General features: G+C 42.6%; 2 protein-coding genes across 2 annotated transcripts in view; one reads left to right on the top strand and one right to left on the bottom strand.

Moving 5' to 3' along the window:
• Positions 1-24,501, bottom strand: part of BACE2 (beta-secretase 2) — a 91,977-nt gene that overhangs the window by 64,222 nt on the left and 3,254 nt on the right. The gene's annotated exons all lie outside the window — the stretch shown is intronic.
• LOC127039597 (zinc finger and SCAN domain-containing protein 20-like) lies at positions 12,610-15,110 on the top strand. Its single transcript, XM_050933377.1, has 2 exons — positions 12,610-13,214; positions 14,307-15,110. The coding sequence occupies exons 1-2, from the start codon at positions 12,692-12,694 to the stop codon at positions 14,855-14,857; spliced, it is 1,074 nt and encodes a 357-aa protein (XP_050789334.1). The 5' UTR covers positions 12,610-12,691; the 3' UTR covers positions 14,858-15,110.

Genomic DNA, 24,501 nt, shown 5'->3' with positions numbered 1-24,501 from the left:
GATCTGAAATCACTGAGAGCTGGGTGGAACCTTGAGAGACCAACTCACAGAGGTCACAGTGGCAGGTGGCAACAGAAGGTGACAGGGCAGGGCCATTGAGGATGGAGCAGTAGAGTGAACGGTGGCATGACAAATAACAGCAGCCAGAGCACTGGACTACGTATTAGTGACTTCACTACTGAATGTTAGATTTGTGACTGGGAAACTTATATAAATACATTTCCTAGTAGGACAAGATTTTTAAAATACATTATTTGCTCAGGTCATTATCTCACATCATCGCTATCTCAAGAGGTTATTATCTTGGGGAGTTTCTGTACTAAACTTAATTATTTTTATGTAAGAATGGCCATATTGTGTCAGATCAATGGTCCATCTATCCCAGTATTCTGTCTTCTGACAATAACTATTCCAGGTGCTTCAGAGGGAATGAACAGAACAGGGAATCATCGAGTGATCCATCCTGTCATCCACTTCCAGCTTCTTGCAAATAGAGGCTAGAGTCACTCAGAGATGATGTTGCATCCCTGCCCATCCTGGCTAATAGCAATTGATGGACCTAACCTCCATGAAACTTATCTAGTTCTTTTTAGAACCCTGTTAATAAGTTTTGGCCTTCACAATATCCCTGGTAAAAATTTCCATGGGTGACTGTGCGTTGTGTGAGGAAATACTTTTGTTTGTTTAAAACTTGTTGCCTATTCATTTCACTGGGTGACCTCTAGTTCTTGTGAAGGGATAGATGACACTTCCTTATTCATTTTCTCCACACCAGTCAAAATTTTATAAGCTTCTATCATATCCCCTCTTAGTCGTCTCTTTTCCAAGCTGAAAAGTCCCAGTCTTTTTAATCTCTCCTCACATGGAATCTGTTCCATACTCCTAATCATGTTTGTCGCCCTTCTCTGAACCTTTTCCAATTCCAGTATATCTTTATTGAGATGGGGTGACCAGAACTGCAGGCAGTATTTAAAATGTGGGCATACCATGGATTTATATAGTAAAAGTGGAGGAGCTTGGTTTGCCAGACTGATCACCTAAGCCAATACTGATAACCTATACGAAAAGGCTGCAAGATACCATGCCTCTGGACTGTATCAACATGCAGAAAGCCTTATAAGCCAGTCACTGTCAAAGCCAATTTTAGAAGACCTTAATGAGGCTGTTAAGAATGCTGGAGACAACTCAGTTTATGTGAACCAACATGGCTGTTGCACCATATTTTCTATTTAAGCAAGAGCTACCACACACTACAAACTGGAGGCCAATGTTAAGTGCATTGTCACTTGTTAATCCTGAAGTTGGATACTGGTTTTGAACAAGACTGGCACATGCTCGCTAGGTTTCTGGAAAAAAAAATAAAAATAAAAAAATAAAAAACACACTCAGCTGACTCTCTAGAAGCATGTGGTGCAACGGTGAAAGACTCAGCAGTTGAAAAAGTGAAAAAAACTCTCTCATCATTTTCAAAATATGTGCATACATGGCTGCATCAAGTATTAAGTCATTGCGTATGTTATCTTGATGTCCGTGGTAGACCAGTAGATGCATTTTAGATGTTTAGGTTATAGAAGACATATCAGCTACATCTGTGACATCTTAGAAGAGTTAAATGCTTGTAAACTGAACCCCAAACAGATCGCTGCTTGTGCATTTGATGGAGTTACAAACTTCTCTTGAAGACATAGTGGAGTACAAGCTTTGCTCAGAGAAAAAATGTAACCCTAATCTCTAGAGGCCTCCTGCTTCAGCTAGCGCTAGTACAAGCTGCAGAATCTTAAAAAAGACATTAAAGCGCCACAAATTTAATGTTTTTTTATACTCTTTTTCAGTAAGAGTCCAAAAGGACTGAACATCTTGGAAACAAATAGAAGATACACTGGGATTGTTAGTCCAACCTGGGAAAGCATGCACTTTCTCATGAGTGATTCTTGACTGTTGTCTTAAAATTACTGCAACTATTACAACTGGCTTTGGAAAGCATCCATCAAGATAGGACAGATTTAAGTAGTGAGGTTGGTGGACTACTTTTGTTACTAAATTCAGAGAAGACTATGGCGATTCTCTCTCTTAAGTCTATTGCTGAAACCACTTGGGTCATTAATGCCATCCAGACATCTGCTACAACAGTACTAGATCTTTGTCCAACAAAGAAGTGACCATTGGATTAATCAGAGATATCCATGGAAAATGTACTGGAAGAAGCAAAGACTTTAGTCAACTTCTGGACTGATGAAGGAGTCAATATAAGTACCTTAAGTGAAGAGGACAAGAAGTGCTTGTTGAATCCAGAAATCTGGATTCTACTCAAACTTCATGTAGCTTTTACAGATTCCTGTCTTATAAAAGACTTACAGCTGGGTGGAGTGAGGCACTGCCAGCAATAGGGCTGCTATGTGATCAGAACAGACTGGAGAATTTTGAATACAGAGTGGAATATCATGTGATGAACGAATGAAGATTTAACTTCAACTTCTTTCTCATCACTAGTGGTTCAATCCAATTTTTGTACTATGTTTACTGGCATAAAGTAGGAGGAATTCATCTCTTGCTACTCCCAGTCACACCAGCTACAGCTGAACGTACGTTTTTCTTCATTGAATAGAATTTTGTGTTCTGAAAGAAGTCACCTTCTGCCTGATCACGAGCATATCATGAAGGCCTGGAAGTAACAGACGCACAAGAAGACAACAACGAGTGCAAAATTACAACAAAAAACCAAGACAAATGTAGATGTAGTGCTTTGTAGCAGGCTTGGGTAGCCAACTTTAAGTTTTGGATGATTTTAAAACAGGAGTTAAATCAAATAAAATGGTCATGAAACATTTTTCAGTTTTTACTATAGTGCCATACAGCCCACCTTTGCCCTCATGGTCTCAGCCCTTGTTGGCCCTCACCCCCCCCAACTATTCCAACCCCTCCCTCCCCATTTCAGTTACTGGGAAAACACTGCTGTAAAGGCCTATACTTTAAGAACCTAGGTGTATTTATCACTTAGCTAGTTATAGAGGTATCAAACAAAGAATCAAAAATCACCAGTCTGCCTGTGTATGGGCCTTCTCTCACTAGGATAGTCTGAGGCCTTGTTCCTAGGCTAAAGCCTCTGGCTCATCCTCACATTCCAAACCGGTCACATTGAAATAAGGTGGTATTGGGCTGTTAGGAAGACAATCCTGTCCTGATAGTGCCCATCACCACCAACTAAAGAAACAGACCTTAAGATGGTTAAAGAAAACTTAGTTTGATAGCATCCTGTCTGGCAAGAAATCAATGGTTGTGAAACCCTCATTTCTGTATTGTTTTATCTTTATGGCCCTCACTTTTCTATTGTTAATCTGTCTGGTTCTCTAATTGTTTCTATCTGCTGTATAATTTTTCTAGGTGTAAGTTAATTAAGGTAATGGGATATAACTGGTTAGAGAATTACGTTACAATGTGTTCAGATTGGTTTCAGTATAGCTGAGAATATTACTGTATAAACTGGGGTGAAACAGGAAGTGGAAGGGGAATATGGAATCATGCTTGCTAAGAGGGGGAGGGGGATGGGAATAGAGAAGGGGGAACAGAGACACAGGCAAGGCTCTGCGGCGTTAGAACTGGGAAGGAGGACACGAGGTAAATGCTCTGCGGCATCAGAGCTTGGAATTGGGAAGCTGCCAGTAATCTTTCAAGTTTGGTGCTACTCCAGTGAAGGTTACTAGAGGATTGTAAATTAGAGTTAGGGGTGGTAATTATGATTTTGCATAACAGGGTTTGGAATCAAAAGCAGGAGTTAACACACCACCTTAAGAGATAGGAGCTTGGACTTGGTCCTAGGGGAGTGGGAACACGCCCCCCCTTCTCCCAGAGCAATGATAAAAATGAGGGGGGATGTTTCCCAACTGTTTAAACTTAAGGAGCCTTACCTTTGCACAGAGCTAACTATATCTTTTTCTTCTCCTCCTCCTCCTCCTCCTAGCCTGTACTTTAAAATAACTTCACAGGGTTAATTGGTTGCTTTCCACCCCATCTCCCTCTCTCACACTTTTGTTTTTTTCTGAAGTTTCAACGGAGGGTACTTTAGATATTCATGTGAAATGTTTGGGGTTTTTTTGGAAAAAAGCATGATAGAATTCTGCTTGATTCCGTTGAAATTTTTAGAGTAAAAGATCCAGGGACGACCATGGAGATCAAAGGTTTTTACTGCCTTTTTGAACTATCATGAGATTAAGGCAGCAAAAGATAAAAGGTAGTTTACAGAAATTAATACTAGAGAGTTTGGGGGAAATTTGGAGGGAAATAAACAGTTAAAAGAGTTGTGGAAATGTTAAAAGGTAACAGCTGTGGCGTTATAAGGAGGAAGTTTCTGGTTTGATGATAAAACCCAGTTATGTAAATATAATTGTTTGTGCAGCTTGGTACAGTCACATTAGGTAGAACCATGGTAGTTAAATTATACAAGGAGGTCAGGTGGCTACCACCACCATGTTTTTGTCCAGGAGCCTTTATAGCTATTGTGAGGGGACATGGGCCCTTTTCCCACAGAAATGGTCTGTAAAGAACTGCTGCAGGCAGCCAGGTACTCTGATCTATTTTATTTGACTGTTGGACGAGTAAATCAAAATCACTAAAGACTCTAAGGGGTTTCTATTGGAAATTAACTTGACTGTCTCCAATTGTACAAGATGGGAATGTAAGGTGGGTACAGCTGTGTAAAAAAATAATACAAGCAGTGCAAAGGGTGTTGGGCAAAAGAGAATGTGTGTGTGAGAGAATCTTTTTGTACAATTATGTGAGGTTTTAAAGGACCTAAATCAACACTCCTGGTTTGTGTAAAAGAAAAAAAAAAAAAAACACTCTTGTAGGTTTAAGATGAATTGGTTTTTTGTTTTGTTTTTAGATAATACAACTAAAAATCCATTTAAATCTTTCATTCAGAGTTGCAAAACTGACAGATGCTTTTTGCCAGACACAGGTGACTAGTGTTATTTGGCTTTGGTATTTAGCATTTAACCTTTAAGATACCTCAATGCTTTATTTAAAAACATATCAAACTTTTATAAAGACCAAAGTCGTGGCTATCGTGCAAGGTGACCAGGCCCGGCCAGGGAATGGGGAGACATTCTGAATTTTTTTGTGAGCGCGCACAGGAAAAAGAAAAGAAAAGAAAAAGGGGGAGCAATATTGGGAATAATGAGCCTTGGCGTGGCTTTGGGTGGTCAGACTGTTGCTTGGGGGAGGGGGGGGGAGCGGGTGTGCATGCAAACTCTGTGGGCACCAGGGAGGCAGTTACACCTTGTGTGAAAGTTGATGTGGTTAATATAATGTTGTAAAGTTGAACTGTGGAGGGGGCATGCATTTTCCCAGAACATGTGGAGTGTGTATTGTAGAAGGGGTAAAAGAACTGCAAACAAAACTTGTTACTTAATTAAAATCCTATTAGGTCTCCGAAAGAAGCCACAATAGGTTGTGTTTTCTTTTTCAGATGGCTGTGTGTTTTAGAAGGAGTTAAAAGTGAAAAGTAATCTGAACTTTGGTGGAAGTTAATTGTGTCCCCTTTAAGACAGAGGGCTGGTCTACACTGTGGGGGAAAATTGATCTTAGATACGCAACTTCAGCTACGTGAATAACGTAGCTGAAGTCGAAGCATCTAAGATCGAATTACTCACCGTCCTCACGGCGCAGGATCGATGTCCGTGGCTCCCCCTGTCGATTCCGCCAACTCTGTTCGGGTTGGTGGAGTTACAGAATCGATATAAGCGCGTTCAGGGATTGATATATCGCATCTAGATGAGACGCGATATATCGATCCCCGAGCAATCAATTGCTACCCACCGACAGCAGGTAGTGAAGACGTACCCAGAGTCACTGAGCTGCTAATACCTTTGGATCCAAAAGCAAGCCAGAAAGCATCTGTGTGAATACAAAATTACCTAGCTGATAGGGGAAGGAGAGAACTGCCCATAAATGGCAGCACAAAGGAGCTGCAAACAACAAATATACCTGGTCGGCAAACAAGCTACTTGTAAGCAAGACAACTCAGATTATGGCCCTCCAGGAAAGGGAGGTGGAAAAACAAAAGTCAAGCCTGAAAATAAGAGGGAACAGGTGTGTGTACACAAACACACACACACACACACACACACACACACACAGAGAGTGCTAAAATCTGAAGACAGATACAAAAGAAGTCTGCTTACATGCATGACACCCCTCCTTGTAATTCACCAAAACCCCAAGGATACAATTAAAGCGTATGCAAAGATTTCAAGAGGGTAATGAACACACTGGCCTCAAAAGACAAATTGTCTAAATAAAAGGCATGGCATAACAAGATACCTATAAACACCCACTGGTAATAGATTTGATGCTAATGTTATTGTTAGTTCATATGGCAATAATGCTTCTCACCTATTACCTGTGAATAAACTGAAAAGCAAGGCACAGCAGAGAAACCATTACAAATAATCTGTTGTACAACAGGGGAAACTGAGATACACCTCCTCATGAATTTCATAAATTAACAGTGGGATAATTCACTAGCCTGACTATAAAACAAAACAAGGACAGTGTGGAGGTAATTCTTCTGTCTTTCCTGCAATCAGGAAGATTTGTAAACGGCAATAATCTGTGTCCACCAGGGGGCTGGGAAATGTTTGTTTGTCAGACACTCTAAGAGCAAGCTGGCTCCCACGGAAAAATAACCAAAGCACCATGGGTCTACTGTTCTGAAGAAGATTGTGTTGTGTGTTTGTGTTGTTTGTCTTGTTACTACCGTTTATTTTGGTGGATATTGTACAAGGAGGGTTAACACATATAGCAGCAAAGGTCAATGCATGGTATGACCTGCCTGGGAAGCACAGTCTACCCAAGCTGGGAAATCACGTGCAAATAAAAAAGCACAAAAAGGGGGTTAAGAAGGAAGACGAATAAATTGTTATATGAATATTACAGGTAGACCTACAAAGGGGAACCCAAGGATTCCCTGGCCTGGAATGGAACAATCATTGTTGCTAATCACAGTTGTCACTACTGAAAACCTTGCCCAGATTCCATGATGCAAAGTGGCAAAAGGAGGGAACACGTGGCCTGCTACACCCCTGAGTTGTGGTAATAAGGCAGATAGGGATCTTAAGGGTCTACCCATAGAAAACTGTACTGCTGATCCTCCTCCCCGCCCATGGGAATCTGGCAGTGTTGGTATGTGGTATACTGATTGGAAGGGGAGGGGTCCTAACTCTGTTTGAGCTGATCTGTTTATTTACCATGTCCAAACGTATATATATGTTCTGTAACCAGTTTGGTAACTTATGAGAAACTGAAATTACTAAAACTGTCCTATTCTTAAAAAAAAAAAAAAAAAAAAAAAAAAAAAAAAGAGAGAGAGAGAGAGAGAGAGAGAGAGAGAGAAAAAAGGAAGTCGGATAGTCCATATCATTTTAAGAAAAAAAATTAAAATAAAAAAAATCAAGATCAGCAAGCTTAAAATATAAAAACTGCATAATACCAAGTGAACTATTCTGATTAGAAATTGTATATGGTTTAGAATTTCAATCTTCTCATGGTTTTGCTCTCCAAAATTAGCTTCTAACTTACTTTGTCAAGTTACAGCCACCTTTCTTTAGCTCGATTGTTCATTACAATCACTTAGGATCTGCTATATGAAAATGCTCAAGTTCAGTTCATACCTATTTTCTACCTAGCTCCAGCAGTCATACCATGTAACAAAAGGTAATGTCGAAAGGGGGGGGAAAGAGGGGGAAAAAAATCAACCTGTGTAATCCTGAAGTCAGTAATATCCAAGTAGTTTTCTGTATTGAGAGAGGATGAATTTATCTTCAAACCATCCTCATGTTATAAATAGGTCTGGCAGAATGTGTTTTTTTTAAATCATTTCAACAGATATTTATGTTTATTTGTAAGTATTATTAAAATTTTGTTCATTTACATTTTCACAGCTGTGGGAAGCTAGGGGGGGCTCAGCTATTTAATGAGAGCAGGTGTTGAGATTCAAAAAGTTGAAAGTTTATAAACTGGTAAAACACAGATTGTATATTTTGACATGCAGTGTTGACAAAGTAAATATCCTTACCTCAACAAATCATACCAGTTTTCCTATTCATTCATTAGTCTACTTATAATAAGCCATATTTGATGACAATATATATCTCCAGATCAGTGGCACCGCTATAGGCACCTGCATGGCCCCACAATATGCCAATATTTTTATTGCCGACCTGGAACAATGCTTCCTCAGTTCTTGTCCACTGACGCCCCTTCTCTACCTACGCTACATTGATGACATCTTCATCATCTGGACCCATGGGAAGGAGACTCTGGAAAAATTCCACCATAATTTCAACAGCTTCCACCCCACCATCAACCTCAGCCTGGACCAATCTACACTAGACACCACGGTGCAAATAAGTGATGGTCACATTAACACAACCCTATACTGAAAACCTACCGACCACTATGCCTACCTTCATGCCTCCAGCTTCCATCCCAGGCACATCACAAGATCCATTGTCTACAGCCAAGCACTGAAGTACAACTACATCTGCTCTAACCCCTCAGACAGAGACCAACACCTACAAAATCTTCACCAAGCATTCTCAAAACTACAATACCCACACGAGGAAATAAGGAAACAGATCAACAGAGCCAGACGTGTACCCAGAAGCCTCCTACTGCAAGACAAACCCAAGAAAGAAACCAACAGGACTCCACTGGCCATCACATACAGTCCCCAGCTAAAACCCCTCCAAAGCATCATCAGGGATCTACAACCCATCCTGGACAACGATCCCACACTTTCACAGGCCTTGGGTGGCAGGCCAGTCCTCACCCAGACAACCTGCCAACCTGAAACATATTCTAACCAGTAACTGCACACCGCACCATAGTAACTCTAGCTCAGAAACCAATCCATGCAACAAACCTCGATGCCAAATCTGCCCACATATCTACACCAGCAACAGCATCACAGGACCTAACCAGATCAGCCACACCATCACCGGTTCATTCACCTGCACATCCACCAATGTAATATACCCCATCATATGCCAGCAATGCTCCTCTGCTATGTACGTCGGCCAAACTGGACAGTCGCTACGGAAAAGGATAAATGGACACAAATCAGATATTAGGAATGGCAATATACAAAACCTGTAGGAGAACACTTCAACCTCCCTGGCCACACTATAGCAGACCTTAAGGTGGCCATCCTGCAGCAAAAAAACTTCAGGACCAGACTTCAAAGAGAAACTGCTGAGCTTCAGTTCATCTACAAATTTGACATCAGCAGCTCAGGATTAAACAAAGACTGAATGGCTTGCCAACTACAAAACCAGTTTCTCCTCCCTTGGTTTTCACAGCTCAACTGCTAGAACAGGGCCTCATCCTCCCTGACTGAGCTAATCTCATTATCTCTAGCTTGCTTGCATATATATACCTGCCCCTGGAAATTTCCACTACGTGCATCTGACGAAGTGGGTATTCACCAACGAAAGCTCATGCTCCAAAACGTCTGTTAGTCTATAAGGTGCCACAGGATTCTTTGCTGCTTTTATAGATCCAGACTAACACGGCTACCCCTCTGATAGTTGAAGCCAAATTCAAAAATCTAAATCGCTGCATTTTGACTCAAGTTCTCAAGCAGCATTTTTCTCACTTTGCATATCTATAAATTTCAATTGCTATTGACATATTTTGTCATGAGTTTGCATGTGTACGGTGACATAGACATTTGCAGACAATAACTGATAAAAACCAAATCCTTCCAAGCCTAGTTATACAGGTTTCCAAGCACAGCCATTTTTAATGTTTGCTGCACTACCTGGAAATAAATGGAGCAAATCAAGTGCAGTGATTCAAACTCTAATCCACAAAACTAGGAAAACTCAGATAAGTCAGATCTTTACTGGCGGTTTTTGTACGGATGAAAGAGGGGGCCCTCTCGCCCCATAGAAATATTTTGTATGCCATTTGGTCTCCCTTCTACCGAAGTTGCTGTGGTACAGCAACATTCTCTGTAGCAGACACAGAACTGGTAGTCATCTCAGGAGCAAATCAGCCTCATTCTAGAATTCCCAAGTAGAGCCTATTAAAAGAGCAACAAGGATCTCCCACTCTCCAAACTCCTCACTTTGGTTCCCCAGTGTGAATTGCACTGCCCTAGGCCAGTGCCTTATTATTTAAGTCTCAAATATAAATAAAAAAACACTGGTTTCAAACTGCACAAGAGATGTGAATCTGAGGTCAAAATATTGTAATAGTTTGAGAGAAGGACTTGTAGGGGAAAATATAAAATTTCAAATTTAAAAAGTTACGTTTTGAAAAAAGAACTAGATTTTGAAGATGAGAAAGAGGGGAAAGGAGTTGAGACAAGAGTCATTTATACTGCAAGAATATTAAAAATGCTGCGATCTCAAAACTCAAAGAAAAAAATAGGTATTTAAAACTACACTCATGGAGGTAGATATATTTCAATCATGCTTTTTTCTTCTTCAAGGTACTGGCTTTGGAGACAGATACTTTTTATTAATACATGGCTTTTCAAAGCTTAAGAGCTCCAGGAATGATAGGCGAGGAAAGAATACATCAGGTCATATTGTTCTACTCAGAATGTTGTCTTCTCCTCAAAGATGATTTAAAGAAAAAGTGGGTCTACTCATTAGACCGTTGTGCTAGTGGTACTTAAAAGTTTGAAGCATTTATAGTGTCAATATTTTTAATGTACTTGTGTTACTTCTAACAGTTTTACTTACACAGAACAGTTGAAGTGTAGCTTTGGTTAAAAAAAAAAAAATTCTTATTACCTGACTTATTTACTGAAGATTTACTTTAATGAAGAACCAACAACAACAACGAAAAATGGCTGGCTTCTCTTGTGGCTCATGCCTCAACAGACATGTTAACTAATTTTCATTATAAAAATCTTTATTACAAAAGGAGGATGCATGACCTAGCCAGAACCTATCCTTGTTTTCAGATGTCAGGTTGAATTTGCCGGGTTGGAAGTTAGACAGTCATCTTTTGACTCTTAATATGAAATTTAATATGAAAGTCACTGCAAACATAATTCACAGGACATGTTTATAGTTGCCCTCCTTCCTTGCGACTGTAACTCCCCTTCAGCCTGTGTGTGAAACTAATTATCCTCAGCTCCGGCAAGGACTGGCAAACTATTGTGTGATGACAGCAGCTCTCAAGGTTCCAATCTCCATCAGTTTGCTTATCAGTATGGCAAATTCTGCTAACTTCTTTCCAAATAGTACACAAAGGTAGCTGCTTCTTAAGAGTTCTAGAACACACAGAGCTTTGCAGTGAGTCACTAATGAGACACATATGCTTAATAGGGTTCCCAAAGAGGTATATACATAAAAAGAATTGTTACATAAAATCGTATTACTCTCACCTCTGCCCTACCAATACTAACCTTATGGCATATATAACCTTTAGCACATATTTGGATATCTTTCCTTGATTTAGTAATCTGAATATCTAGGCACCACAGTTTTGAAAACATGATTAACATATTGGCAGTTTCTTTGCGTCAGGTGAGTAGGAATGCCAGATGTGGACTGAGGCTCTAAGAAGCATCAATATAGGCAGCAAGAAAGGGAAACAAGGGAAAGAGGGGAAATAAGCATAACAGAAAGAATGGGGAGATGGGGTGGAAACACCCTCAATTGCTAGGGGACACAGAATACCATCTTCTCTTGCAGCAGGAAAAGGATTCTCCCTCACCCCTTCCACTGCTATAGGAGTGGAGAATGTGGAAGGAGACATTAGTCAGGTTACTTCCAGTTTCCCTTGAAGGCCTCACGGAAACTGGTGTCCCCCCTCAGGGCACCAAGCAAGCTTTTTAGTATAGGGAGACATGGGAATAAAGAAGGATGAGCTTAAACTGGGCAAATTACATCAGTCGGGGTCCTCAGAAGTTCACTCACCTTGTAGAAGAGCCTTTGAGTCCATGCAGTGACTAATTACACACTAAAAAAGCCACATTATCCACGTGGAAAATCTCAAACATTTGGCTTAAAACCAAACCCTGATCACATGTTTGACACCAACAGTAGTTTCCACCCCTAAATGAGCATTTACAAGTAAATCCTCCAACTTTTAGAAAGAGCAGTTCTACAGAGAAATTTAGGGTATGGCTACACTTGAAATTTGCGCTTTGAAGTGTGAGTGTGGTCGGAGTGCCAGCGCTGGGAGAGAGCTCTTCCAGCGCTGCATGTAAACCACATCCTCTATGGGTGTAGCCTGCAGCGCTGGGAGCCATGCTCCCAGCGCTGTGGCACTGATTACACAAAGGGCTTGTCTACACTACAGAGTTGCAGCGCTGGTGAGGAGGTTACAGCGCTGCAACTTAGGATGTGTACACACTTGCACAGCACGGCCAGTGCTACAACTCCCTGTTTGCAGCGCTGGCCGTACACCCGGTCGAGCCTTGGGTGTAGAGGATCCAGCGCTGGATCACCAGTGCTGGTCAGCAAGTGTAGACACTCACCAGCGTTTTTGTTGACCTCCGTGGCATAAGCAGGTATCCCAGCATACCTTAGAAGCCTCTCTGGTAATCATGCAAACTCCACTGCCCTGGGCTCACATGACCCCTCCTTTAAATGCCCCGGGAATTTAAAAAATCCCCTTCCTGTTTGCTCAGCCAGGTGTGGAGTGTAATTAATCCATCAATCACTCAGCGACCATGCCTCCACGCACCAAACGAGCCCCAGCATGGACCAATGCAGAGCTGCAGGACCTCATTAGTGTTTGGGGAGAGGAGGCTGTGCAAGCACAGCTGCGCTCCAGAAGGAGAAATTATGATACCTATGGGCAGATATCGCAGTCCTTGATGAGAAGGGGCCATGAACGGGACGCGTTGCAGTGCAGGGTCAAAATTAAAGAGCTGAGGAGTGCTTACTGCAAAGCCCGTGAGGGAAATCGCCACTCAGGAGATGCCCCCACAACCTGCCGTTTTTACAAGGAGCTGGATGCCATACTTGGGTGTGACCCCACTGCCAATCCTAGGAGCACGATGGAGAGTTCAGAGCAGGGAGAAGTGGGGGAGGTTGTAGAGGACGGCGACAGTGAGGCTACTGGTGTGGAGGGAGACACCCCGGAGTCCCAGTACACATGCAGCCAGGAGCCCTTCTCAAGCCAGGAGGAGGCTAGCCAGTCGCAGCAGCTGGAAGTTGATGTTGAGGAAGAAGCTGAGGATCGTGCTCGGGGTAAGTAGATTTTTATGTTTTGGGAGAGGAGGATTTTGATTATGGCTGCCTGCATGCATGCCTAAACGTGGAATAGCCCATTGATTTGCTCTATCACGTCTCTGTAATCTGCCTCGGTAATCTCTTGAAATGTTGCTGCAAGAGCATTTGCAATTTGCTTTCTCAAATTGATCGGGAGAGCCATCGTGGTCCCTGTCCCGGTCAGGCTAACTCGTCCGATCCACTGTGCAGCGAGGGGTGGGGGGACCATGGCTGCACACACGCAAGCTGCATAGGGGCCAGGGCGGTATCCACATTCGTGTAGAAGACCCTCCCTCTCTTCCAAGGTAACACGCAGCAGTGATATGTCTGGCAGTAGGAAACCCTGTTGAGAGTTTAGGGATAATTGAGTGCAGGGCGCCAGGTTCGCGTTTCCCCAGCCCATGGCGCTCTGTTTTTAACCCACCACCGCCAGCACGTAGGCAGCCACGCGGTGCGCTCCTGTGCTCCCCCCCCCCTCCAAGCAGGCATCCAGCACCGCGGTGCGCTCCAGTGTTCCCCACCCCCCCCCCAAGCAGGCATCCAGCACCGCGGTGTGCTCCTGTGTTCCCCACCCCCCCCTCCAAGCAGGCATCCAGCACCGCGGTGTGCTCCGGTGTTCCCCACCCCCCCTCCAAGCAGGCATCCAGCACCGCGGTGTGCTCCGGTGTTCCCCACCCCCCCTCCAAGCAGGCATCCAGCAACGCGTTGCTTCCCCCCCCCCCCACCAGCAGGACGGTGTGAACGCGGACCAAAGAACACTCCCCCCCCCCCCCCCCAAGCAGCTAGCTCACCACCTTCCTGTTCACTACTGTCCCCTCTTCAGGACACCAGCTACCTCCTGTACCCATTGCTGATAAACCCCAGTGACCCACTGGTCAATTTCCACTCCCAAGGGGAAATCGGGGCAAAACCACTCACCCCATTGCTCGCCATGACTTAGCTTGCCTGCCCTCTCTGTGTTATGTGAGGTATGTGAGAAGGATGCTACCAAAAGTCTAAAAAGTCCTTCAAGTGTGATAATAAACAATGTAGCCTCTGTGTATTACATGGTTCTCTCTCTCTTTTTTCTAGTGACCTTGACTACTGCAGCCGGATCACCGGTCTCATGTAGGTTGCAGAACTTGAGACGGAATCCTAGAAAATCAAAAGAGGAATTGATCAAATCTGTTATGCGCCACTACAACAGAGAAAGTAGGAAGACACAGGAATGGAGAGAGAAAACCTATGAATGGAGAAACAGTGTACATGAATGGAGGCAAACAGAAAGCAGGAGAAAGGAATTGTCTTTCAAAAAAACCACAAAGCAGATGATAAGCCTCCTGGCTCACCAAACTGAGTCTTTCGAGTCTATTGTAGCCATGCAGACAAATATGTACCGTGGTAACCCACAGCCCTCCCAAAGCCCTCTTCCTTGTTCCCCAGTATTTCCACAAAACACCTTTCTCCAGCAGCCAGTTCCTTATTATCCCCAGCTGCCCCCAACACCTGTACAATCACCTACCAGCCCTGATAACTATAATTCTTACCCTGTTCACTCCACCCCCATTATTCTGCAGCATAGTAATCCTGAAGTGCAGCAGACATTGAATAGTGATCAAAATAGGACATATTCAAACCTGTGAATGTACAGTCCACCACCCCAACCCCCTTGCCTGTTATGTACTGTATGTTGAATAAAGGTTTTTTTTCTATTTCACTACGTTATATTGTTGCTGGAAGTGGTAAATATTATACACCAAGGTAAAGCAAAGCACATCAAATGCATCAAACATTACTGTTGGCTCTCAGCATCAAATTGCTCCCTTAAAGCATCCCTAATCCTTGAAGCCCTTTCCTGGGCCTCCCTATTAGCCCTGCTCTCTGGCTGAGCAAACTCATTCTCTAGGCGTCGAACCTCAGAGGTCCATTCCTCACTGAATCTTTCACCTTCCCTTCACAAATATTATGGAGGGTACAGCACGCGGATATAACAGCGGTGATGCTGCTTTCCACCAAATCTAGCTTCCCGTAAAGACAGCGCCAGCGTGCTTTCAAACGGCCAAAAGCACACTCCACAGTCATTCTGCACCGGCTCAGCCTGTAGTTGAACCGGTCCTTGCTCCTGTCAAGCTTCCCTGTATATGGTTTCATGAGCCAGGGCATTAAGGGGTAAGCAGGGTCTCCAAGTATCACAGTGGGCATTTCGACGTCCCCTACTGTGATCTTGCGGTCTGGGAAAAAAATCCCAGCCCTCAGCCTCCTGAACAGGGAACTGTTCCTAAAGATGCGTGCATCGTGCACCTTTCCAGGCCATCCGGAGTAAATGTCAGTGAAACGCCCACGGTGATCCACAAGCGCTTGCAGAACCACGGAGAAATACCCCTTGCGATTAACGTACTCTGATGCCAGGTGCGGTGGTGACAGAATAGGAATATGCGTCCCATCTATTGCCCCTCCACAGTTAGGGAACCCCATTTCTGCAAAGCCATCCACAATGTCCTGCACGTTCCCAAGAGTCACGGTTCTTCTTAGCAGGGTGCGATTAATGGCCGTGCAAACTTGCATCAGCACCATTCCAACAGTAGACTTTCCCACTCCAAACTGGTTCGCCACCGATCTGAAGCAGTCTGGAGTTGCCAGCTTCCAGATTGCAATAGCCACCCGCTTCTCCACTGGCAGGGCAGCTCTCAATCTCGTGTCCCTGCGCCGCAGGGTAGGGGTGAGCTCAGCACACAGTGCCATGAAAGTGGCTTTTCTCATCCGAAAGTTCTGCAGCCACTGCTCGTCATCCCAGGATTGCAGGACGATTTGATCCCACCACTGAGTGCTGGTTTCCCAAGCCCAAACGCGCCGGTCCACGGAGCTGAGCACGTCTGTTACTGCCACAAGCAATTTACTGTCTTCACAGTGAGGCGATTCAATATCATCGTCTGACTCCTCACTGTCACTGGCACTCTCACTGTCACTCTCACTCTCATTTTGCAGCTGAAGGAATAGCTCCACTGCCAAGCGCGATGTGCTGGCAACATTCATCAATAAGGTCGTCAGCTGCTCAGGATCCATTTATAACAAAAATCGCAGAAAAAGCGCTGTAGAATCACGATGCTGCCAAACTGCTCGGAATGTGTAGCAAAGCACCACGGGGCGTTGGAACAGGAAGCGGAAAGACAATCACACTTCCTTCCCCTTCCCACAAGCCACAGCGCCAAAATGGGACAAGGTGCTCTGTGGGATAGCTGCCCACAATGCACCACTCCCAACAGCGCTGCAAGTGCTGTAAATGTGGCCACACTCATAGACTCATAGACTCTAGGACTGGAAGGGACCTCGAGAGGTCATCGAGTCCAGTCCCCTGCCCTCATGGCAGGACCAAATACTGTCTAGACCATCCCTGATAGACATTTATCTAACCTACTCTTAAATATCTCCAGAGATGGAGATTCCACAACTTCCCTAGGCAATCTATTCCAGTGTTTAACTACCCTGACAGTTAGGAACTTTTTCCTAATGTCCAACCTAAATCTCCCTTGCTGCAGTTTAAGCCCATTGCTTCTTGTTCTATCATTGGAGGCTAAGGTGAACAAGTTTTCTCCCTCCTCCTGATGACACCCTTTTAGATACCTGAAAACTGCTATCATGTCCCCTCTCAGTCTTCTCTTTTCCAAACTAAACAAACTCAATTCCTTCAGCCTTCCTTCATAGGTCATGTTCTCAAGACCTTTAATCATTCTTGTTGCTCTTCTCTGGACCCTCTCCAATTTCTCCACATCTTTCTTGAAATGCGGTGCCCAGAACTGGACACAATACTCCAGTTGGGGCCTAACCAGCGCAGAGTAAAGCGGAAGAATGACTTCTCGTGTCTTGTTTACAACACGCCTGTTAATGCATCCCAGAATCACGTTTGCTTTTTTTGCAACAGTATCACACTGTTGACTCATATTAAGCTTGTGGTCCACTATGACCCCTAGATCTCTTTCTCCCATACTCCTTCCTAGACAGTCTTCTCCCATTCTGTATGTGTGAAACTGATTGTTCCTTCCTAAGTGGAGCACTTTGCATTTATCTTTATTGAACTTCATCCTGTTTACCTCAGACCATTTCTCCAACTTGTCCAGATCATTTTGAATTTTGACCCTGTCCTCCAAAGCAGTTGCAATCCCTCCCAGTTTGGTATCATCTGCAAACTTAATAAGCGTACTTTCTATGCCAACATCTAAATCGTTGATGAAGATATTGAACAGAACCGGTCCCAAAACAGAACCCTGTGGAACCCCACTTGTTATACCTTTCCAGCAGGATTGGGAGCCATTAACAACTACTCTCTGAGTACGGTTATCCAGCCAGTTATGCACCCACCTTATAGTAGCCCCATCTAAATTGTACTTTCCTATCTTATCTATAAGAATATCATGCGAGACTGTATCAAATGCCTTACTGAAGTCTAGATATAGCACATCCACCCCTTCTCCCTTATCCACAAGGCTCGTTATCCTATCAAAGAATGTTATCAGATTAGTTTGACATGATTTGTTCTTTACAAATCCATGCTGGCTATTCCCTATCACCTTACCACCTTCCAAGTGTTTGCAGATGATTTCTTTGATTACCTGCTCCATTATCTTCCCTGGCACAGAAGTTAAACTAACTGGTCTGTAGTTTCCTGGGTTGTTTTTATTTCCCTTTTTATAGATGGGCACTATATTTGCCCCCTTCCAGTCTTCTGCAGCGCTGCAGCGCTGGTTGCTGTAAGTGTGGCCACTCTGCAGCGCTGGCCCTATACAGCTGTACTAACACAGCTGTAACTACCAGCGCTGCAAAACCGTAAGTGTAGACATACCCTGAGGCTTTACAGCGCTGTATCTTGCAGCACTCGGGGGGGGGGTGTTTTTTCACACCCCGGAGTGCGAAAGTTGCAGCACTGTAAAGTGCCAGTGTAGCCAAGGCCTTAGAAGATCTGTGAAAGTTGGAAAATGATGTAGCATTAAGGGAAGTGGGGGGAAGATTACACTAATCTTTAGTAAACTGTCAGGCAAAGGCAAGTCAGAAGAGAGTCAACTGACTCAACAAACATCACCCTTATCTGACAATGGTGACAATCCACAGTTAAATAGTCACTAAACGGTTTTCTGGTTATCTGCAGCTTTCCATCCAACTGTCAGTTATATCAGATATTCAAATGCAAAAATCTAGTACTCAGGATCATGTGAATTTTTGTCTTTCCTTGAAGGATTTCATATCCATAAGTGACTGAGGATTATTTTGAGACAGTAACATTTCTGACTGTTAAATATGATCTTGCTACACCAGTGGGGGGAGGAAAAAAAATCAATCAGTCATATTAAAATTATCCTGTTCACTTTTCAGGTTGGTGGCATAGAAGGAAAACCCTAGCCCTGTACTCCTTTCTTGGATTAGAACTGCAGAATTTTAGCTCATCCCCAAGCATTTTTTTTTTAAGTATCTAACATTTTTTTTAACTTCTTAGTTCTCCACATGGTAATGTACATAGAACCAATTCTGTGAATTTGAGAAAAAACACACACTGAAATGGCAACTGCTTATTCACACAAAAAAGCAATATGCGCGCAAAGCATTTTGGGACATGCCTCTCATTTCACCATCACACTTGTCAGACACAGACTTTTTCCACTTTGCTGTCAAATGCAGGCCATGCCATACCACAAATCAGCAATATGGTGGTCCAGCCTAGATCAATGGTTCTCAAACTTGGGCCACCGCTTGTTCAGGGAAAGCCCCTGGCGGGCTGGGCCGGTTTGTTTACCTGCTGCGTCCACAGGTTCGGCCGATCGTAACTCCCACTGGCCAGAGTTCACTGCTTCAGGCCAATGGGGGTGGCAGGAAGCAGCGTGGGCCAAGGGATATGCTGGCTGCAGCTTCCCGCAGCCCCCATTGCCCTGGAGTGGTGAACCACGGCCAGTGGGAGCCGCGATCATCTGAACCTGCGGATGTGGTAGGTAAACAAACCAGCCAGGCCCGTCAGGGGCTTTCCCTGAACAAGCGGCGGCCCAAGTTCGAGAACCATTGGCCTATATGACTTTCCACATACATACACCGGGCATAAAGGATGACACACTTCTCACTTCACTGACCTGAATGACATGCCACAGCTACTAGTTTATAATGCTGCAATGCATCAGTAGTCAGGGATTTTGTACCAACAGGTACTAAAATTCAACTTCAGAAGCATCATATTTATTTGATATTGAAAATACTGAAGAGGAGCTAGTCTATGAGGTCAAAAGTCTCACTTTTGAAATTAAAAAAATCTGATGTCTGCAATCACTTTAGAGCCCTAAATAAACACCATTGTTCTGTGCCCAAAATTATGCTGCCAGAGGCAGGCTTCAAATAACCACCTGTTGGCCCTATACTGTATTTATGATGGGCAGCTTTTTTGCTAATACCATCTAAATTATTTTACTGTTGAACAATCTTTCTGATTTTGTTTTGGCATTCTAGCCTTGTTTTTTACTGAAAGAAAGATGTCTTTTACATAGTGTTCCCCCCACTTCTCCTTGCAAATTAGAGAGATTAACAGTGTTCGCAGCTATGAAAGTTACTGTTGAGGCAAGAACAAGGAATGAAGATTTGACATGGGGAAGAAAGTACAAAAATCCTGCTTCCACACATGACGAATAGATTATATGCTTAAACACTTCCTGAGGTTCTGAAGTGTTGATTTGCAGACTACTCACACAAGTAAATCCATGAACAAATATCAAAAGGCATTATCTGGAAGGTATCTGTCAGAAAGATTGGATTACTTCCCCCCACCCCCTTTCAAATGGGGGAATCTGGCCTTTAATGAGAAGGGACTTAATATAAAAGTCCCTCTACTTCAAAATTCACTTTTTAAATATTTTTTTTAAACTACTATATTTGATAATGGATACAATGAACAAGTGATGCGGTCAAGTAGTTTAGCCCCAAACATGAGTTCATTTGTTTATTATTAAAAAGAGGGGAAGAAGATTACTAAATATGATTGTAATATGAATATCATTTTAGTTTAAACAAATCTGTGTCGGCTGCTTTGTTTTATATGTGATTTAAATTTTTGAACACATACAAGCCATACAGAACAGCAGTTTGTGCTAATGCGTGAAAGACAGAGAGACAGCTGGATTTCTATTTTACTGGCAGTTTAATTGCAGTATTCACAAATTGAATTAAGTACAGACTTCAAAGAAAAATAATTTTTAAAAGTCTAATGTTTTCTAATAAATTATGAAGAGTAAATAAGGAGAAATAATTCAAGTGTAATCATTATCTTGACAGTACCCCTTTAAAACAGAGCCTTTTAATTATGACATTAATTGTATTTGGTGCACTATAATTTTTTTCAGTTAACAGGAAATTTCTCATGCAACCTTTTTAAGTTACCTTTTGTGGAAATCCCCTCTTTCCCATGCACTATTTCTTCAAAATGTAAGTGGCGCATTTGTGTACTGTATGAACATGTAACCTTCCTAGATCTTCTTGTTAAACAAGAAACCAAAAATATCTGCATCTCAGGAGGAATGCTACAGAGCAGGAAGAAGAGTTTGTTCCCTAATACATGGTCTATTTTTCCAGAAAATAAGACGCCAATAAGAAAAAATAAAAAAATAAAAATAAAAAGGAGGAGGAGCAGGTCAAGGGAAAAGAAAGAAAGAGGGAAACAATACTGGGGGAACTGAGAGAAGGAAACCATGACAATCCAAACTGACTTGGGAAAAGGAAGTTAGACTACTGGACTATTATATTTTTAGTTCTCTTGAGAGGCTCTCAGAGATCATGGTGCTAGGTGTTATTGTAGAACTGAGAAAGAGAGAGAGAGAGCGTGCTTTGTCTATACTATTATTTTAAAGCTTCTTCCCAGTTTGAAGAGTAAAGACAGTGACATTAAGTCAAACCCACTTTTCTCCCTGGAGTAACTAAACTACTTTGCTTTATTAGAGAGACAAGGTGGGTGAGGTAATATCTTTTATTGGACCAACGTTTGTTGATGAGACAGATGAGCTTACACACAGAGCTCTTCCTCAGTGACCTGAAGATATTACTTCACCTATTTTGTCTCTCTAATATCCTGGGACCGACATGGCTACACCACCACTGCATACTACTTTGCTTTATAGCAGGTTTTGTTTCCTTTCAATTCTTCAGATAGTATTACTTAAATTTGCATACAGAACAGACTACTAAAAAAATCCTTTTTTGATTTTAGTAAGGTATATTTTTAAAGTAAACAAAACCATCTGAAACACAGGCTTGTTTACATAATAAAAGCTAAGTTGGAAAATCAGTAAGAGGTTAGACAAAATTGTAGAAATGCTGTGTCTTTGACAGAAAAACCACTTTTCTTCTTAAGATGAATATGATGCTTAAAAATTACAGGATGGAACAACTGAATACTATCTTGTGCACTTATAAGACCTGAATCCAAACCAAAATCCATGCAGAAAAAAGGCTGTGAGCCATTTCCCCCTTAGACGCACTCTAACTATGAATATAGTCACACTTCATGGCAACAGAGAAAAGATAGAAAGGAATTTGACTCATATTAGCAGCTGTTGAAATACAGATGTGTTACTGTACTCCGCTTCCTGCTAGAGGAGTACCTAGGCTTGACCATGACCAGCTAACATTTTTAAATGTGACTGTGACATTCCCCAGGATGCAAGCTGGATGACAGGACTGTTGTGTCCCCTTAAAACTACAGCCTGAGATGCCTTTTACACTGCTTTGGTGGTGAACAGCAACCCCTACAGGCTCTGCTCACTCAGCCACCACCATGTAAAAATCACTCTCTGATGGATACATGAATGCTATGCCCAGTCACCCACAAATTATATGCAGGGAGATACCCACTCCAGTCCTCAGCCTGGCCCTCTCTTCAGTAGAGTCCTGGCCAATGCAAGCTCATTAATAGTCCATCATAGGAAATGATTATGCACCAGCCTTTGTTAACCTGAGTAGAGATTCCCCAAACACTTCAGCCAAAACACACTGGTTTAGATAAAACAATAGGACAAGTTTATTAACTACAGAAACATAGATTTTAAGTGACTATAAGTGGTAAGGCATAAAAGTCAGCTTTGGTTACAAAAGAAAAAAAAAGATAGCATTGCAATCTAATTCCTAAAAACTTTATCAAGCTAAGTAAGATTTGAAGCAAACAGCTCTCTCACCCACCAGATGCTGCAAGCAATTCACAGCTGTCAATTCACAGGCTGGACTTCCTTTCAGCCTAGGCCCTCTCTCCCCCTGATTCAGTGCCCTTAGATATTCGTTGATGTCATAAGCAGAGAGAAAAGTGGTGGCAAGGAGAGGAGGGGTGGACAGGGCCCTTCCCTTACTAATCCTCCCCCACCCCCTTCTTATTTCCCAACTCTTTGTACCAGAAAAATCCTTGCTGGGTCATGGGAGTAGGCACTTCCAATGCATACGTGCTCTGCAAACTGTCCTTCAGGGACATTGTAAATACTCTATTTATACCTTCCTTCCTGTTGGTGAATGCCCAATTAAGCAGTTAATAGTTTTTCAGCACCTGAGCTTAGTCTTTTGTGTTGTTCCTGAGGAGTAATTCTGGGCATTTCCCAGAACCATAACACATTTTAGTAATATTATGCAGTAAAACCTCATTGTTTCATATTTAGTGTTGTTACACATATCATAACAGGACAATGATGTTCAGCAGATCACATTTTTTCAAACAATACCTCACAAGGCATACTTTGTACAAAATATATCATAATCATATCAAAGTGGTGAACATGGGGTACAGGGTATCACAGACTTGCTTTATCTATAGTATGTCCAAAGTCTTGTTTAAAATCATGTTAATTAAAATATATTAGTCAATATGTCTAGACAAGCCCATAGAGTAGAAGATGCTTTCCAGAAAAATACTTACTATAGGTTGCATCAACACATAGCACTTTTTAAATCTACCTTGGCACACATCTTGTCAAGTGCATGGCTATTTAAGGTTTCATGTCAAAGGTAGTCTAGCAGGTCCACATAACATCACCTGTCCCCAGAGTCCATGTTCCTATGCGTGTATGGTTTTAAAAAGATATTCTTTACTCTGTTGATTCCATCCTAGGTTTTCCTTCCATTTCTCATCCACTCATTCAAAGCCTAGTTCTATCCCTTATTTCCCTTCCCTACCACTGCTCACTAATTTAGCCTGTAATAATCTGCTATCCTGCCCTAGTTCAACTGGCTTTTACCCAATTGGTCTCCCTTTTTCTGTTCTATCCTATCACCAAGAGCCTTCAGCCCCTCTTGTCACTCCTCACTGGCAGCAATTTACTCTCCCATCACCACACCCTGAACTGAATCCAGAACTGCCAGAATTTATAACCTTTGAAACATCAAGCCACATATTGTAAGTGTCCAACATATAGTTAAGGTATTTAATACATATTCTTCTGTTTTTTTGTAGTTGGACAGTGATAGAGGAACTGTCTCTGGTTAATTGTATGGGAATTGGAATTCATAGTTTGCAATGAAGACAGTTAGTCCCAATAACCACTTTATCCTTAATAAAACTTTCTAAATGCCAGTTTATAGGTCAGATTTTTGCTGACCCTCTGAGTAGAACAAACTGCCATTACAAAAGCTGCTTTCATGATTAGCATTAATAATTAAACTGAACTGAGTGCATAAAACAGATGCTTGGTCACTAGAATAAAATTCAAGTTCCACCATGGTTTCAATAGCAACTGATCAAAACTCAACTGCATCATGCTGATTACTCAGAGCTTTATAGTTCCTCCACCTACCTTTTTGCATTAAAGTTACAAGGGGAATATTAGTGTAGTCTCAATATAGGTACAATTTGGGAACACAATGGGACGAGAGGATAGCAAAATGGGTGTAATCGGAGGAAAGTGCTACTCAGATAGACTCACTAGAGCAGTGTGTCCCAAACTTGGGATGCTGCTTTTTTAGGGAAAGCCTCTGTCAGCCCGAGCTAGTTTGTTTACCTCCTGCATCCACAGGTCCGGCCGATCACAGCTCCCACTGGCCGTGGTTAGCCGCTCCAGGCCAATGGGAGCTGCTGGAAGTGGTGGCCAGAGGGCCACACAGCTTCCAGCAGCTCCCATCGGCCAGGAAACGCAATCGGCCAGACCTGTGGATGCGGCAGGTAAACAAACCGGCCTGGCCCGCCAGGGGCTTTCCCTAAACAAGCGGCATCCCAAGTTTGGGAAACACTGCTCTAAAGGAATCTGGGGAAATTGTGGTATATTTTAAAAAAAAGTTAGATTTCTGTCTGTTG

This window comes from Gopherus flavomarginatus, chromosome 1 (genome assembly GCF_025201925.1).
Source record: "Gopherus flavomarginatus isolate rGopFla2 chromosome 1, rGopFla2.mat.asm, whole genome shotgun sequence".
In the NCBI taxonomy this organism is placed as follows: domain Eukaryota; kingdom Metazoa; phylum Chordata; order Testudines; family Testudinidae; genus Gopherus; species Gopherus flavomarginatus.
Note: the sequence above shows the minus strand (reverse complement) of the source record. Positions and strands in the feature narration are given on the sequence as shown.